This window comes from Podarcis bocagei (genome assembly GCF_964188305.1).
Source record: "Podarcis bocagei genome assembly, chromosome: 7".
Classification (NCBI taxonomy): domain Eukaryota; kingdom Metazoa; phylum Chordata; class Lepidosauria; order Squamata; family Lacertidae; genus Podarcis; species Podarcis bocagei.
In genome coordinates this window covers 9,437,080-9,451,920 of record NC_138132.1, presented here as the reverse complement: position 1 = coordinate 9,451,920, position 14,841 = coordinate 9,437,080, and the positions used below count along the sequence as shown (strand labels likewise).

Sequence of the window (14,841 nt, the reverse complement as noted above, 5' to 3'; positions counted from 1 at the left end):
CAAAGAGGAGACCACCTGCCCTTACGTGTCATTTTCCAGCATCTGTTCTGAGAGACAGCAGCTCATTCAGAGCACTGTGATGGCTTCTCTGAAAGAATCATGGGAACTGTTATGGCTGCTGAGTTGTCAGGAGACTCTACTTACCCCCTCACAGAGCTACAATTATCAGTCGTTTATGAATTAATCTGTCTCTACAGGGAGCTCTGGAAATTTTAGCTCTCCTAACAAATCTCAGCACCCATAACAAACGACAGTTCCCAGGTTTTCCTGGAGGGGAGCCATGGTTGTTTAAAGTACAGTGGTACCTCGGGTTACATACACTTCAGGTTACATACGCTTCAGGTTACAGACTCCGCTAACCCAGAAATAGTGCTTCAGGTTAAGAACTTTGCTTCAGGATGAGAAGAGAAATCGTGCTCCAGCAGCGCGGCGGCAGCAGGGGGCCCCATTAGCTAAAGTGGTGCTTCAGGTTAAGAACATTTTCAGGTTAAGAACGGACCTCCGGAATGAATTAAATACTTAACCTGAGGTACCACTGTAATATGTTAACTGCTCTAAATGTATGGCGTATTTACCTGTTGTCAGGGGTTTAGGAGCAGAGGCACGGGCAAGGGAGGAAACAGAGAGCGAAGGGGAGGAGGCAGAAGAAAAGATGAGTGATGACGACGACCCGAGATCTCCTAGTCTTTCCAGTGAATCAGAGGATTCACAGAAAGGAGCACCAGTGGCCAGGGCAAGGGGGGAGTCAAGGGGGGCACCCCAGGAAGATAGAGCCAGAAGGGACTCAGGGGGGAGCAGCTGGAAATCGGGACCAGCGTCACCGCCAGGAAGCAGGGAAGAGGAAGGGAGCCAGGGGGGAAGCGCTGGCAGCTCACCACAGGAGGGAGGGCATGAGTCAGGAGTGGCCACACCTCCATCGGGGAGCGAAGAAACGGTTAAGAGGAAGGTGGAAGGTTGGGCGCGCGCGCCAAGTTCAAATGCAGAGGAAGGCGGCGCAGTAAGCAGCCCCGAAAGGGAACCAGGTCCTAAAGCCCGGCGCAAGGAGGCAGGAGGGTCCGGGTCAGCGTCAGAAGAATCCCGGAAGGAAGAAGCCCCGGGGGGTAGAGGGACCCAGAGGAGGACAGTCAGGCGGAAAAGGTGGAGCAAGGCTAGGATATTAAGTTGGTGCACACGGGGCGGAGACTCAGACGGAGCTTCGCCGATCTAGCTACTAGACGTAGAGTTTGCGCGCAGCAGCGTGAGAATGGAAACTGTAATTCAATAAAGACTTTTACTCAATGATCGCTGGCTAGCGTGATCCTCTGTGAGCTAGGATCTTCAAGCAGCTCTGACAGTAAGCTCCGTCACACCATTGTGGGCATCTACAGCCTCGAGGAGGGGAGAGAAACAGGTGCCTACTAGCGAGCTCACGAACGGCAGACGACATGACGGCTGAGCAGCAGATAGAGGACCTCAGAAAAGCAGTGGCACAACTGAACGCCGAGGTTCTCGCATCCAGGAAGAGAGAGGAGGAGGCAGCTGCCGCCTGCAGGGATCTCCAGGTCAGGTTAGACGTGCTGACAAAGCAGACACCCCGGCAGGAGGGAATTGGGTTGGCGAGACGGGCAGGCGGGCTGGTCTCTCACTTCGATGGGAACCTGCAACAGTATCCCAACTTTAGAGCCGACGTACTGTGCGCACTACAACTGCTGCATAAAGACTTTAGAGATGAACAAGAGAGAGTGGGGTTCATCATGTCCCATCTGCATGGGGATGCGAAAGCATGGCTACGCAATTTATGGAGAGATAAGGATCCGGCGCTCCAGAATGCGGATGCCTTTATTAAAGCGATGGATGGGTGCTTTTTATCAAGTATTGACGTGGATCTTGCACGGAAGGAGGTGCATGGGCTGAGACAAGGGAGGGCCAGCGTCAGGCAGTATCATGCCCGCTTTTTCGCCTTGGTCAGTGCCCTGGAATGGGACAGAGATTCGGCTCCTGTAAGAGACCTCTTTTGGGAAGGGCTGCACAACTCGATTAAAGATGAGATCGCGAGGGGGGAGAGACCCCGAACCACCCAGGAGGTCGTTCAGAGGGCACTGGCAGTGGGGGTGAGGCTGGAAGGACGTCCGTGGAGCAAGGACGAAGGGCGTGGAGGGCGCGAACCAGCCGGGGGCCCCTCCTTCCTTCCCAGAGAAGCAGCGCGGGCGCAATCCACGCCTCCGCCAGGAGGAGGAGCCGAACCTATGGAGGTTGGAGGTGCAAGGGCTCAGTCAGCAACCAGAGCCCTAGCACCGGCAGCAGTGAAAGCGAAGCCTCCTAGAGGGAACAGGAAGTGTTACGTCTGTGAGGAACCAGGGCATATGGCAAAAGAGTGTCCCCAGAGGCCCCACAAGCTCACTGCAGCCTCAGCAATGGTGACTGCAGCAACGCAGCAAGGAGGACCACAGCAGGGAAACGACGCAGTCTGGCTGGAGGAAGAGGCACTGGGGCCCAGCCAGACGTGTTAGTGACGCAGTCCCCAGAGATTTTACAGCCCGTGAACCCCCTCCCGCCCAAACCAGTAGTGAGGCTCACAGCATCTCTCCAGCTGCCCAATGGAATCACCATAGACGTGCCAATCACCATTGACTCAGGCAGCAATGCGGACTTTATAGGGCAGGACTTTGTCGACAGGCACGCTGTGCAGTTGCTGCCGGCCACACTGCCCCTGCAGGTTGTCACGGTGGATGGCAGGGAGCTGCTCGGGGGGCAAGTGGTGAAGCAGACGCCACCAATGGTGATGCGACTTGGGAATCACAGAGAAATCATCAGCTTCAACGTCACTCAACTATCTGACACGCCCGTTGTATTGGGCATGAGTTGGCTGGACAAGCACAGCCCAACGATGGCTTGGTACCAGAGGCAGCTGACCTTCGGCTCTTCCTTTTGTGCTGAACACTGCATCGTGCCCAGGCAGGAAGGAGAGGAAGAGGAGTCACAACTGCTGCTAGGCACGCTGCAAGCGATTCCCCACAAGTACGCTGAATTTTTGGAAGTTTTCTGCGAGAAGGAGGCAGACAGGCTACCCCCTCACAGACCATATGACTGCAAAATTGACCTGCTGCCGGGGGCGGCGCTGCCTAAAGGGAGACTGTATTCCATGTCAGAGGACGAACTGCAAGAACTCAAGGAGTTCATTGATCATAATTTGCAGCGCGGCTTCATCCGGGAGTCCAAGGCAGTGGGGGGCAGTCCCGTATTCTTTGTTAAGAAGCGGGACACGCCCCAAAAGAGACTCGTAGTGGATTACAGGATTTTGAACAGTGTGACTAGGCCATCGGACTTCCCCATGCCCCGAATTGACGACCTCCTCGCAAAGGTACGGAAGGGCAGAGTGTTCACCAAGTTGGACCTGCGGGGGGCGTACAACCTCATTCGCATGCGGGAGGGTGATGAGTGGAAGACAGCCATGTTCACGCCACTGGGGACCTACGAATATAGAGTTATGCCTTTTGGATTGCAAAATGGCTCCCACGTTTTTCAAGCATTTATGCATCACGTGTTGGCGGGACTTCTCTACAAGACGTGCGTCTGTTTCTTAGATGACATCCTGATCTTTTCGGAGTCGCAGCAGGAGCATGACAAACACGTCAAGGAAGTGCTGAGCAGGCTAAAGCAACATAGGCTCTACGCCAAGCTGGAGAAGTGCCAATTTGACGTGCCGGAGGTGGATTTTCTGGGCTACAAGCTGTCTGACAAGGGGCTCGCCATGGACAGCGCCAAGGTTCGAGCGGTGTTGGATTGGAAGAGCCCGCGCAACCGGAAGGAGGTCCAACGGTTTGTCGGCTTTGCGAACTTCTATCGCAAGTTTATCAAGGGCTTCGCGATGCAGACGGCGGCCATCACTGACACGCTTAGCTCCAAGAAAAAGAAGTTCATTTGGACAGAGCAGGCGGAGCAGTCCTTTCAGGCACTCAAGCGTCTCTTCGCGTCGGAAGAGCAGCTGCTTCATGTCAACCCCAGCAAGCCGATGAGGGTGGAGACAGACGCTTCGGACAGAGCCGTGGGGGCGGTCCTGCTGCAGAAAGACCCGCAGGGGGTGTGGCGACCGGGAGCGTTTTACTCCAGGAAGCTCAGCAAGTCCGAGCAGAACTACACCATATGGGACAGGGAGTTGCTGGCCATTCACGCAGCGTTCAAGGCGTGGAGGCACTTTCTGATCGGCGCCAAGCACACGGTGCAGGTTTGCACGGACCACAAGAATCTAGAGCACTGGCGCACGGCACAGTTCCTGAACCAAAGGCAGATACGTTGGGCTGAGTTCTTTGCGAACTTCGACTTCCGAATAGAGTATGTCCCGGGGGACACCAACATCATGGCAGACGCTCTCTCCCGTAAGCCACAGTATCTGGAGGACGCAACACCAGCGGCCGCCATGCACATCTTCGCACCGACAGTGTGGGCGTGCGCCGCGGCGACCGTGGACCTAGAGGCGGTGCGACGAGCGTTGCAGGGGGACTCCTTCGCACAAGCAAAGATGGCAGAGGTGCAAAGGGGCAAGGCAGCGGCCGACGGTTTCCAGCTAAGAGATGGATTGCTCATCCGTAAAGGGGCCATCTACGTGCCGGGAGACGAACTTCGAGCCAAGGTGCTGCAGCAGCTGCACGACGCGCCCACGGCCGGGCACTTTGGCAAGGAGAAGACGGTGGAATTAGTAGCCAGGGATTTCTGGTGGCCTGGAATGAGAGGGGAGGTCGCAGACTACGTGGCGAGGTGTGACACCTGCCAGAGGGCCAAACCAGTGCACAGACCGCCGGCCGGACTGTTGGAACCGCTGCAAACTCCGGTCGAACCTTGGGAAAGGGTGGCCCTGGACTTTGTCACGGATCTGCCCAGCTCAAGGGGCAAGACGGCAGTGCTGGTGGTGGTGGACCTGTTTTCCAAGATGGCCCATTTCATTCTGTGTGCTAAGGTGGCCACGGCGGAGCAAACCGCCAAACTGTTCATAGACCACGTGTTCAAGGTTCACGGTCTGCCACGGTCTATTCTGTCCGACCGGGGGCGGCAGTTCATCTCGAATTTCTGGCAGAAGCTGATGGGCTTCCTGAACGTCAAGATCAACCTGGCGTCGGCGAGACACCCGCAGACCAACGGGCAAGCGGAGCGGGTCAATGCCATCATGCAGCAGTACCTGAGATGTTATGCAAATCAACAGCCTGCGACGTGGGTGGATTACCTGCCGCTCGCCGAGTTCGCCTACAACAACACGAAGCACGTGTCCACGGGGGTCACGCCGTTCTTCGCCAACAACGGGAGGCACCCCAGAACCTTCCCGGGACTGGAAAGAATGGGGGAGGGGGAGCCGCAGACAGCAGATGCGTTCGCGTCGGAGCTGCAGGAAGTCCACGATCAGCTGAGGCGCCACCTGGAGCTGGCCAAGCACGCATACAAGGTACAAGCAGACAAGCACAGAAGGGTTGGAGAAGAGCTCCACGTGGGAGACTGGGTTTGGTTAGCAGCCCACGCAGTGCCAGCCAGGTCGTTGGCCAAGAAGAAACTAGGGCATAAGCAACTGGGGCCCTACCAAGTCGAAGAACAGGTCAACCCGGTAGCTTTCAGACTGGCACTTCCGGAGGGTTCCAGAATGCATCCGGTATTCCACAGATCGGTGCTCACTCCCTACAAGGCACCGCACAGGTTCCAGGAACCCGGAACGGCGCCGAGTCCGGCCAGAGACAGAACAGGGCACGCGGGAGTGGCACAGAAGGAGCGCATCAACGAAGTCACGGAGATTTTGGACTCCAGATGGGGGGAAGAGGGGGTAGAATACTTTCTCGCCAAGGAGGGCACCCCGGCCAGTGCGAACAGCTGGGTGCCGGGCTACGCCTTAGACGAACCTCTGCTCAAAGACGAGTTTCATGCCCTCTTCCCACATAGACCTATGCCAGCAGACTTTTTCGACGACTGGCTTTTCACGCCCACGCTTTCGGCCAGCACGTTCCGGGGGTTCGACTCGGACGAGGAACCGACACGAGACGTCCGTTCCCCGGAGGGGTCACCCTCGGGATCCGCCTCAGAACCCTCGTATTGGTGGGACGATAGGCCAGAGGAGCAGTTCCGCAGAAAGTGGCTGGAATGCTCAGGACGAGCAACGCCGCCAGGAGGAAGTGAGGGAGAGACGGACATGGACATTTTCGGGGACGACCCTGGTTTCGAGCACGGCGGCACAGAGATGGAAGCGGAGGTGACCGTCGTCGACGAGAGCAGGGAGGAAGAACCGGAAGACTTCAGATGGAGGCCCGCCACGGGAAGCGACCGATATCCGACGTTCGTCCCTTTGCAACAGCAGCCCCCAGCTCCAGCACCGGAAGGAGGGGAGGGGGGAATGGGGGGCTTCGAGGGGGGGATGGATGTCAGGGGTTTAGGAGCAGAGGCACGGGCAAGGGAGGAAACAGAGAGCGAAGGGGAGGAGGCAGAAGAAAAGATGAGTGATGACGACGACCCGAGATCTCCTAGTCTTTCCAGTGAATCAGAGGATTCACAGAAAGGAGCACCAGTGGCCAGGGCAAGGGGGGAGTCAAGGGGGGCACCCCAGGAAGATAGAGCCAGAAGGGACTCAGGGGGGAGCAGCTGGAAATCGGGACCAGCGTCACCGCCAGGAAGCAGGGAAGAGGAAGGGAGCCAGGGGGGAAGCGCTGGCAGCTCACCACAGGAGGGAGGGCATGAGTCAGGAGTGGCCACACCTCCATCGGGGAGCGAAGAAACGGTTAAGAGGAAGGTGGAAGGTTGGGCGCGCGCGCCAAGTTCAAATGCAGAGGAAGGCGGCGCAGTAAGCAGCCCCGAAAGGGAACCAGGTCCTAAAGCCCGGCGCAAGGAGGCAGGAGGGTCCGGGTCAGCGTCAGAAGAATCCCGGAAGGAAGAAGCCCCGGGGGGTAGAGGGACCCAGAGGAGGACAGTCAGGCGGAAAAGGTGGAGCAAGGCTAGGATATTAAGTTGGTGCACACGGGGCGGAGACTCAGACGGAGCTTCGCCGATCTAGCTACTAGACGTAGAGTTTGCGCGCAGCAGCGTGAGAATGGAAACTGTAATTCAATAAAGACTTTTACTCAATGATCGCTGGCTAGCGTGATCTTCTGTGAGCTAGGATCTTCAAGCAGCTCTGACACCTGTATACTAATACTAATCTTAACAAATCTTTCAGGTGCTCATACTTAAATACCCGCAACAGAGAGGTGCAAGTGGTTTCTGCAGACTTAAGAGAACCCGCAGAGGTTCGCATAATATATATATATATATATATATATATATATATATATATATATATATATATTATGCGAACCTCTGCGGGTATACAGGTAAATACGCCATACATTTAGAGCAGTTAACATATTACAGTGGTACCTCAGGTTAAGTATTTAATTCATTCCGGAGGTCCGTTCTTAACCTGAAAATGTACCTATATATATATAAAAATCAAGGGGAGGGGAAGAGATCATTATTTCAGCCACTCTTACTGTGGGCACAGTCATGCCATTAAAAAGCACTATGACATAATTTCAAAGAGTCATGGCTTCCCTCAAAAAATCCTGGGAGTTTGTTGTAGTTTGTTAAGGGTGCTGAGAGTTGTTAGGAGAGCTACAATTATTCCCCTGTTCCTAGAGTGGTTTAACAACCAACCCCTCTTCACAGGGAACTCAGAGGAGAATAGGGTGGCGGCTCTCTCCTAACAACTCTCAGCAAATGACGGATCCCAGGATCCTTTGGGGAAGCCATGGCAGTTTAAAGCGGTATCATAGTGCTTTAATTATGTGCTGTGAATGTGGGTGTTTTGGTGGGGTCAAAAAGATCAGGTAAGGAGAGAATGGGAGCACTCCATCATGCAATGACTAACAGTCGACTCACGCCCTCTGAGTCTACCTTGACCTTAAAAGCAAACATCTCTATCTAGTCCTCTGGCATCGTCACATCCTCTGGCAGGGAATTGCTTTCAGTTAATTATGTGTGATGGTGTGTTACTTCCTTCTCCTGTCTCTGTGTGTACAGTATCTGTGTGTTCTGGATTGTGAGGGCGTGTCCTGCGCTCTCACCGCCTAGTGCCCTGACAGGACTTTCTGTTCCTTCTGGGGCAGAAAGAGAAAACAAGGGCGTATGAACAGGCTCCGTCACCAGCTGCACCCCGGACTTTGCACTGACAGCCCGGCTGGCCACTTGGAGAGCTGGGCGTGTTTCTTCCAAGCCTCTCTTCTTTCTCTTTTCGGGTGGCATTTCTGGTGTCAAATGCTGCTGTGGAATGCAAGGAGATAAAGAGCTTCAAAGATCCCCCGAACCACTTAAGAAAGGAGTTAATGGGTTGGGGGCTTCCAAGTCCCTATGTTTACCTGCACAGGTGTCACACTCACCTGATCACGCTTTGCATATTCTCCCTGAGCTGAGGAGACGGAGGGGTCTTGACGAATAATCAGAAGCAGAACTAGCTAGTCACATTCCTTTTGCTTCAACGCACCAGCCGGCATTCACCCAGCACCCTCAAGCTTCCACTGCCACTCCTAGGCAGCTTCCTGTCTACCTTGAAGGCATCTCCTGCCATTCTACCATCAAGATTATTATTTTTTACATCTCCCTTTGAAGACCTCCCTCTAAGGGGCACCAGGATGAAGGCCGACTTGAGGCTGGTAAGGTGAGTGAACGATGGGACAAGTTAGAACGGCCAACCCCAATTGGCAAACAAGTAGACCTGAAGAACAGGCAGCTGACTTACCTGACATAGTTTTAACTGTTTAATTTCCCATAGATTGAAGAACCCTTAGGCTGTAGCAGGTTGATGTCCATTTGGACTGATAGGGTGAAAGGCAGGGAGGTCAACAGCAGGTGGCGCCAGAGACAACAACAGGCAGAACCAACTCATTCTACTTTGGGTCCCTGGCTTGCAGCTGAATTGTACAAGGGGCAACACTGAGACTAAAGATTGTAATAAAGAAGGTAGGAAGGTTGGGGTCTGGCTGAGGGCCAACTGAGGTTGGTGAGGCAGTACCCCATTCACCTGATTGGATGAGCCTCCAGTGCCTTAGGATTATAGTTTGAAAATGGTCTTGGGAATCCAGGGTGCCTGAGGAAAGGCACAACCTTAGTGTGGAATTGTTATGCTTCGCTCTCCCAGTTTGTATGGGGCATCCACATGCCAGGTCTATGAGCACCAATGGCCTCTGTTGCTGACCAACAAAAGTTTGGAAGACACACAGCTGTTGTTTGTTGTTGTTTGTTTGCATTTTGCGGCTCAGAAATCCAGGCAGACGTTTGGAGAAGTATCTGGTGCCACACTGTTGGGACTACTTCTTTAAGTCCTGGAGGGAACTGGAACTCTGCATTTAGTTTTTCTGCTTCCTGTTTGGGTTGGAGCTTTTTATCTTACAAACAAAGGACCTGCGGATTTAAACTTGTTGGTTGCTGGCATCTGTCTGTCTCAGGAGACCACAGATGAGTGCGCCATGGAGGGTGAGGTCAAGCTGTTGGACAGTTGCAGCGCCTGCTGTGGCTGTAGAGATCGATGCGGGAGAGACATGTTTTGTTGCAGCCGGGGCAGAAGAAGGCGTCTGCTTGCGCTGCTGCAGATGAAGCATGGTGTTTCTTCAGAGACTGCGCCAGCATGATGCTAACTTTTCCTCTGCCCTTTTCATGTCTCTCCTGGTTCTGCGAGACCAGCAGGGAGAGGAGCTGGTCAGGGGAAACTAACCAGGGTCTTTTCCACTTTCCAGGGAGAGTCATGAACCGGGAGCAGAGAACCTCCCAATGGACAGCTGGCCCTGGAGCAACGAAGAGGAGTCTCCCTTCAAAGGCTTGCCCCCCTTGCCTAAAGTCTTTCGTGAGCCCAGCTTGCCTTCATTTTCTCTGCCTGGGGAAGGACAGCAGGAAGCAGTCCAAGAGCTTGAGGGGGGCTGCCCTGGCCTCCAAAACAAGATCGCCTGGGTGCACAGTGAAATGGTGAGGCCCTCTTTAAGCCGGGAGATGTCCTTCAGGTGCTTGTTGCACCACAACTCTTGGGCCATTGTCCATGATGGTCCTGCGTAAGAACTTCCCATTGGCACCTGGGATGCCACTGTTGAGAACAAGGTGGTGGACTAGCTAGGGCACTGATTCAACAGGCTGTTATTATGAGGTGGAGTCCAACAAGATCTGGAGGACACTGTGTTGTTGTTGTTTATTAAATGTATATACTGCCCTTCATGGAGACGCGGGTGGCATTGTGGGTTAAACCACAGAGCCTAGGACTTCTAGGTTCGAATCCTCTCAACGGGGTGAGCTCCCGTTGTTCAGTCCCTGCTCCTGCCAACCTAGCAGTTCGAAAGCACGTCAAAGTGCAGGTAGATAAATAGGTACCGCTCCGGCAGGAAGGTAAACGGCGTTTCTGGTTCGCCAGAAGCGGCTTAGTCATGCTGGCCAGATGACCCGGAAGCTGTACGCCGGCTCCCTCGGCCAGTAAAGTGAGATGAGCGCCGCAACCTCAGAGTGGGTCACGACGGGACCTAATGGTCAGGGGTCCCTTTATCTTTACCTTTACTGCCCTTCATATCACAGGGTGGTTCACAACATAAAAATACAAAAAACAAATAAATGGAGAGCACAAAACACAAACCAATAATCCACGCGCGCCCCCAACATATCTGAAAGGCCACAAATAGTTACAAGGCCCAAGGCCTGGTTACGGAGGATTGTTTTCACCTTGCAACTAAGGATATGTAACGAAGGTGCCAGGTGAGCCTCCCTGGGGAGAGGATTCCACAAATGGGGAGCCACCACAGGAAAGGCCCCGTTCTCGTGTTGCCACCCTCCAGACCTCTCGTGCAGGAGGCACACGAAGAAGGGCCTCAGAGGATAATCTCAAGGTCCAGGTAGGTACGCATGGAGATAGGCAGCCTTTGAGGTATCGCGGTCCTGAGCCATTTAAGGATTTATAGGTCAAAACCAGCACTTTGAATTCGGCCCGGAAACTTATAGGCAGCCAGTGCAGTCGGACCAGGATTGGTGTAAACTGTCTTGCCTTGGGGAGGAACCTTGGCCAGTGGTGGACCTATATTTTGGGGGCCCTGAAGCTTGTATTGTAATGGGGGGCCCTTCGCAACCAGCAACAAGGTCTGGGTCACCACTGACTCTCAAACCTTGGGACTGTTGAAATATAGACAACAAAAACTTAACCAATTTTGAGTCACACAACTCAAACTGGGTCTGTCAGACCCAAAAATTTTAAGCAATGTGGGCTAAAGTTGCTTCTGGGTACATGATAAATCTTCTCCAGACAATGTACACAACACACATTTGCAAGCACATTTAAAGAACGTCCTCCCCAAGAATTCTGGGATCTGTAGTTTGTTCAGGGTGCTGGGGCCTGCAGCTCTGCAAGAGGCTTAAACTACACTTCCCATGATTCTTTGTGGGGGTGGATTGTTTAAATGCATGGTGTGTCGTGCTTATATTGCCAGGACATTGATAGAGAACGAAAATGATTGCTTTCTTTGCCGTGCAGCTGAGATTGCGGAGGGCTGACCAGACGCTTTTCCGCCATCTCTACACCCTCGCGTTGGAGATCCAGGACCTGAAGGAGTTGCAGCTGGAGATGGAAATTTTCTCGAGGGAGGAGCTGCTTGTGGACGAGCAAGGCCACGTACGAGACACTGCCAGCGCAGCCACGAATGTCCACTCGGCAGCCGCTTTTGAAATGACCATCTGAAAATTGGGGAGCCGCGGCCAACTCCGATCCATCCTTACTCACATGCAAACCGTGATCTGGTGCTCCAGTCACCAAGCAACGAACCTGTATCTGTGAATGCACCTTCAGTCCCAAGATTTAGAAGTGGTGACTTTATAACCCTGCCTCTAGAGACAATGGGGCAGCCATTGGGCAGTATTCATCAAGTTGCACCTTTGGTTTTGGTTTTCTCACTTCTGGTCTATGTAAGTTGCACCTTAGGCCTAAGACAAGGTGCACCTTTGGTTTTGGTTTTCTTATTTCTGGTCTATGTAAGTTGCACCTTAGGCCTATGGCGAGGTGCACGTTTGGTTTTGTTTTTCTCACTTCTGGTCTATGTAAGTTGCACCTTAGGCCTATGGCAAGGTGCACCTTTGGTTTTCTTACTTCTGGTCTATGTAAGTTGCACCGTAGGCCTATGGCAAGGTGCACCTTTGGCTTTGTTTTTCTCACTTCTGGTCTATGTAAGTTGCACCTTAGGCCTATTGCAAGGTGCACCTTTGGTTTTGGTTTTCTTACTTCTGGTCTATGTAAGTTGCACCTTAAGCCTAAGGCAAGGTGCACCTTTGATTTTGGTTTTCTCACTTCTGGTCTATGTAAGTTGCACCGTAGGCCTAAGACAAGGTGCACCTTTGGTTTTGGTTTTCTCACTTCTGGTCTATGTAAGTTGCACCGTAGGCCTAAGACAAGGTGCACCTTTGGTTTTGGTTTTCTCACTTCTGGTCTATGTAAGTTGCACCTTAGGCCTATGGCAAGGTGCACCTTTGGTTTTGGTTTTCTCACTTCTGGTCTATGTAAGTTGCACCTTAGGCCTAAGACAAGGTGCACCTTTGGTTTTGGTTTTCTCACTTCTGGTCTATGTAAGTTGCACCTTAGGCCTAAGACAAGGTGCACCTTTGGTTTTGGTTTTCTTACTTCTGGTCTATGTAAGTTGTACCTTAGCCCTAAGGCAAGGTGCACCTTTGATTTTGGTTTTCTTACTTCTGGTCTATGTAAGTTGCGCCTTAGGCCTCATGGCAAGTTGCACCTTTTTGTTTTGTTTTGTTTTGATGGCTGTGGATCCTTTTCTCTCCTTGGCATGGGAGAATGGCTTTTGGTCTTTTTGCCTTTTTTGCATGGGAGCATGCCTTCTGATCCCTTTGCGGCTGTTGATTCCAGTTCGCCCAGCCCCTTGAGGGAGGAGACTGTACAGGCTGAGGGCAAGGGGGTTTTTCAGTTTGGGCCTTAGATTTTATATGGGCCCGGCCCATAGCTGTCAACCGTCCCTTATTTGGCGGGAAGCTCCCTTATCCCTGCGCCATGTCCTGCTGCTGTCCCTTATTGATGATGCCCTTAAATTTCTCAGGTTTCAAAGGAAGCAGCTCCTCTCCCTCCCTGCCTGCCTGCCAGCCAGGGAGGAGGGAAGCTCCAACTGTGTTGCTTGGATGCCCGGCCCGCCGCCCTCCGGTCTCCTCTCACCAGCCTTGGCCCCCGGGAGCCCCTCCCTGGGAGCCTCAGGCCCTTCCGCCGCCATCCTCCTAGTGGCCGCCTGAGTGTCTCTGCCTGGGGCCTCCCCTCTGCCCGGCGCTGCCACCGCTCCTGCTAGGCTGTACTGCGGCTGTGCCGCCGAAGGACCCGAATGAGATGGGCAGCCTGGCACGGCCTATGAATTGCTGAGGAGCCTTGACATGTGCTTAGGACCCAGACTCTGACTTAATACTGACTTTGCACTGGCAGAACCCCTGTCCCGGTGTGGGTTAGGACACGGGCAACGAGACAATGGCCCTCTGCTACAACCACACACCGGAGGCTGGTTGTTCCACGCCAGAGGTCATTAAACTAAGGCCCGCGGGCCGGATACGGCCCACTGGGCTAGTTAATCCAGCCCGCAAACCTTGCAGACCCCACACAATTCGTGGCATTACTGCAGATATTCGGAAAGTAGCCCATGTGCAGTACAAGTCTGGAATACTAACCTGTTAAGCAATTGCTGGTCTAATCTGTTTGGGACCAGATGGATGGCAGACCTAGCAAGAGAAACAAGCCAGTGTGGTGTAGTGGATAAGAGCGGTAGTCTCGTAATCTGGGGAACCGGGTTCGCGTCTCCACTCCTCCACATGCAGCTGCTGGGTGACCTTGGGCCAGTCACACTTCTCTGAAGTCTCTCAGCCCCACTCGCCTCACAGAGTGTTTGTTGTGGGGGAGGAAGGGAAGGGAGATTGTTAGCCGCTTTGAGACTCCTTAAAGGGAGTGAAAGGCGGGATATCAAATCCAAACTCTTCTTCTTCTTCTTCTTCCTAGTGGTCCTTGCCTTGATTGTATTGGTGCCTTGTCTACTTGCCTTAGTCTGTCACTTGGTTTCTAACATGCTTTCCAATATAGCCCCAAAACAGTTATTTTTGCAATACCACCAACTGCCTCAGGAGGGTCAAGATGGGTTACCTGAGGGTCAAGCTGAATGGTACAAGTAATCTCGTACCTTTAAGCTTGAAAGGGGGGAATGTGGTGGCGGCCCAAAGGGCCACAATAAATGTGATAATGTGTACCCCTGTAAATCCTTGAGTGTGCTTCTAATAGAGAAGTTATGGTAACCTGTTGCTTTATGAAACTGATGATTTTGCAAGTTGCCCCCCCCCCCCGTTGGAGCAGAAATACAGCTAATATGTGAATCACAAAGATACAGCACAAAGCTAAAACACAAGTTGGTACATGGTGCAAATGGCTACCTGTAACACAGGTTCCCAACATGCACACTAACACAATGTAACAGAACACGGTGGGAATCAGAACTTAATCAGCAAAAATTGACAGTGCTTATTGCACATGTGTATTAAACATGAAATGAGGTAATGATGTATATGATTGGTGAAAATTGAAATGCTTTGTTTGAAATTTTATAAATACTACTGCCTGGACCACTGGGCAGGGTTGCAGTTTTGTGGAACGATCCGACTGTAACCTATTGCTTTGCAATAAACAACGTTGGACTCCTAACTCCTTACATTTCTAAGTTTTATTGGCGTAAACTCAGGAGATAAGCTATTTTCTGGCTTACAACACAAGGACTCTTCCTCACTTCTCCCCCTGCACTCAAACTCAGGATGAAAGGGAGAAATGTGCTAAGAGGAAGGCACACTTGGCAAACTCTCTCCGTGATCAAC

At 52.8% G+C, this 14,841-nt stretch overlaps 1 protein-coding gene across 2 annotated transcripts; it reads left to right on the top strand.

Annotated features, from left to right (window-relative positions):
• Positions 1–8,053: 8,053 nt before the first annotated feature.
• On the top strand, positions 8,054–11,819 carry LOC308591731 (uncharacterized protein). 2 transcript variants are annotated; one of them, XM_081202626.1, is made up of 3 exons: positions 8,054–8,633; positions 9,714–9,939; positions 11,480–11,819. In XM_081202626.1, exons 2-3 carry the CDS (start codon positions 9,748–9,750, stop codon positions 11,681–11,683), a joined length of 396 nt encoding a protein of 131 aa, XP_081058752.1. In that variant the 5' UTR covers positions 8,054–8,633; positions 9,714–9,747; the 3' UTR covers positions 11,684–11,819. The 2 variants fall into 2 exon arrangements, with proteins under 2 accessions (XP_081058752.1, XP_081058751.1); XM_081202625.1 differs by having other exon boundaries at positions 8,055–8,638.
• The last annotated feature ends 3,022 nt before the right edge of the window (positions 11,820–14,841 follow it).